This window comes from Silurus aristotelis, assembly GCF_946808225.1.
Source record: "Silurus aristotelis genome assembly, chromosome: 2".
Lineage (NCBI taxonomy): Eukaryota > Metazoa > Chordata > Actinopteri > Siluriformes > Siluridae > Silurus > Silurus aristotelis.
Genome location: NC_139575.1, coordinates 2,418,851 through 2,421,350, shown reverse-complemented (window position 1 = coordinate 2,421,350; position 2,500 = coordinate 2,418,851). Strand labels below are relative to the sequence as shown.

General features: G+C 41.8%; 3 protein-coding genes across 3 annotated transcripts in view; 2 read left to right on the top strand and 1 right to left on the bottom strand.

Moving 5' to 3' along the window:
• atp10a (ATPase phospholipid transporting 10A) overlaps positions 1-2,500 on the top strand; it is a 377,925-nt gene that overhangs the window by 155,072 nt on the left and 220,353 nt on the right. The gene's annotated exons all lie outside the window — the stretch shown is intronic.
• Positions 1-2,500, top strand: part of oca2 (oculocutaneous albinism II) — a 370,587-nt gene that overhangs the window by 329,601 nt on the left and 38,486 nt on the right. The window lies entirely within an intron of this gene.
• The window catches only part of LOC310737471 (gamma-aminobutyric acid receptor subunit beta-3-like), a 43,245-nt gene that overhangs the window by 4,053 nt on the left and 36,692 nt on the right, over positions 1-2,500 (bottom strand). The window contains exons 8-9 of the mRNA XM_083561802.1: positions 2,033-2,109; positions 1-204 (exon numbers count right to left, since the gene is read on the bottom strand). The exon at positions 1-204 is cut by the window's left edge and continues 4,053 nt beyond it. Of these exons, the coding sequence (XP_083417928.1) occupies positions 1-204; positions 2,033-2,109 (281 nt within the window). The remainder of the gene's footprint in view (positions 205-2,032; positions 2,110-2,500) is intronic.

The window sequence follows — 2,500 nt, the reverse complement described above, 5'->3', positions numbered from 1 at the left end:
CCGGGACATCTTGTCGATCTTACTGACGCTGTTGTAGGTCTTTTTGGGGTCAGGAGTGGACTTGCTTTCGGAGCTCTTCATCTGCACCGTGGTGCTGTTTGAGATGGTGGAGATGGCCGAGTCTTTAGTGATGTTGGCGGTGAAGTTCATGCCGGTCGAACACGTGTTGTTGGGTTTCTTCGAGAGAGCCAGAGGGTCTTTTTTCTGCAAACAATAAACAACATTTTGTTAATTGGATCACACACATGCACAGGGCACACACACACACACACACACACACACACACACACACACACACACAATGCATGCATAACCCCACCACACAGATACAGTGGACAAAATAAGTATTTGCCAATTTTTCAAGTTTTCCCACTTACAAAGAACGGAGAGATCTGTAATTTACGTGTAGGAACACCTCAACTGTGAAAGACAGAATCTTAAAAAAATCCAGAAAATCACATTGTATGATTTTTAAATAATTAATTTACATTTTATTGAATGAAATAAGTATTTGCTCATTTACCAACCAGCAACAATTCTGTCTTTCACAGACCTGTTATTTTGTCTGTATGAAGCCTCCGATCCTCCACTCATTGCCTGTTATTACCATTAATTTTACCTGTTTGAACTCATTACCTGTATAAAAGACACCTGTCCACACACTCAATCAATCAGACTCCAACATCTCCACTATGGGCAACACCAAAGGCTGTCTAAGGTCACTAGGGACAAAATTGTGTATATATATATATACCCCCTACACAGATAGATACACAAACACACACACACACACACACACACACACACACAATGCATGCATAACCCCACTACACAGACATATCCCCCCCCCCACACACACACATATGTACACATATGTACACACACACACATATACATATATATATATATATATATTCACACACACATACCGCCTACAAAGATACACACACACACACACAGAGCGCCCTCCACACACACACACACACACACACACACACACACACACACACACACACACACACACACACACAATGCATGCATAACCCCACTGCACAGACATATGCCCACACACACACACATATATACATATACACATTTCCCCCAAATCAACACACACACACACACACACACACACACACACACACACACACACACACACATACACACACACACACACACACAATGTGTGCATATCCCCCCCCCCCCCACACACACACACACACACATACATATACAGTGAGTAAAATAAGTATTTGAACACACTGCTATTTTGCAAGTTCTCCCACTTAGAAATCATGGAGGGGTCTGAAATTGTCATCGGCTGTATCATACAAATAAATAGTTAAAAATCATATATTGTGATTTCTGGATGTATTTTTTTTAGATTATGTCTCTCACAGTGGACATGCACCTACGATGACAATTTCAGACCCCTCCATGATTTCTAAGTGGGAGAACTTGCAAAATAGCAGAGTGTTCAAATACTCATTTTCCTCACTGTATATATATATATATACACATACACAAACCCCCACACAAATACACATACGCGCACGCACGCACACACACACACACACACACACACACACACACACACACACACACACACACACATATATATATTCACAGAACCCCCCCCCAACACACACACACACACACACACACACACACACACACACACACACACACACACACAGATGTCATATGAAGGTTTCTGAATATTTTGCTGCTCAGAGGTGAGGTGAGGTGTGTGTGTGTGTGTGTGTGTGTGTGTGTGTGTGTGTGTGTGTGTGTGTGTGTGTATGTGTGTGTGTGTTTGCTGCTCAGAGGTCAGGGGTTCAGAGTTTTATAGACACTAATTTGGAAAGGGAAACGTTCTCCCCTCTCAATCTCAACATCACAGCGCTTTATCCTGATCTTCATCACTCCCATGTTGCTGGACTTAGATTTACTCACAGTACAGAGTCACACACCAGAAAAACTGAACCAAGGATAATGCAGAACGGTTGCTGTCTACAGAAACAAAGAATACGCTCAGACTTTTCTCAGACGTGACCTTCAGAAAGTCTGTTACTCCTACGCTAACAACATCGCTGCATACCTGAGCGCCTGCACATCACAGAAAAATTACACTTATATAAGAGGAGACACTGCACACAGCATTCAAAGAGCATATCCATGATTGTGTGGAGCATCAGGAAGATGTTTTACTGAAAATGACATTCGTTCCTCATTGTTCTGTAAAACATCAGACATGTCGAGGTCTCGCATTCACTCATAGTCATATATAAACTCTATATGTATATACATACAGCATGTTCGAGCACGATGTGGAGATGAAGAACATCAGGAGTGAAGTGAAGAGCATTAAGGTCTCACACCTCACCGTGGATTATCATCTCTACCATGATCACCTCCAGCATTGAGGAGTTCAAGCTGTTTGCAGATCAAATCTGACTAAATGGATAAAAATAATGCTTCATTTTCCTTTTATTCGATA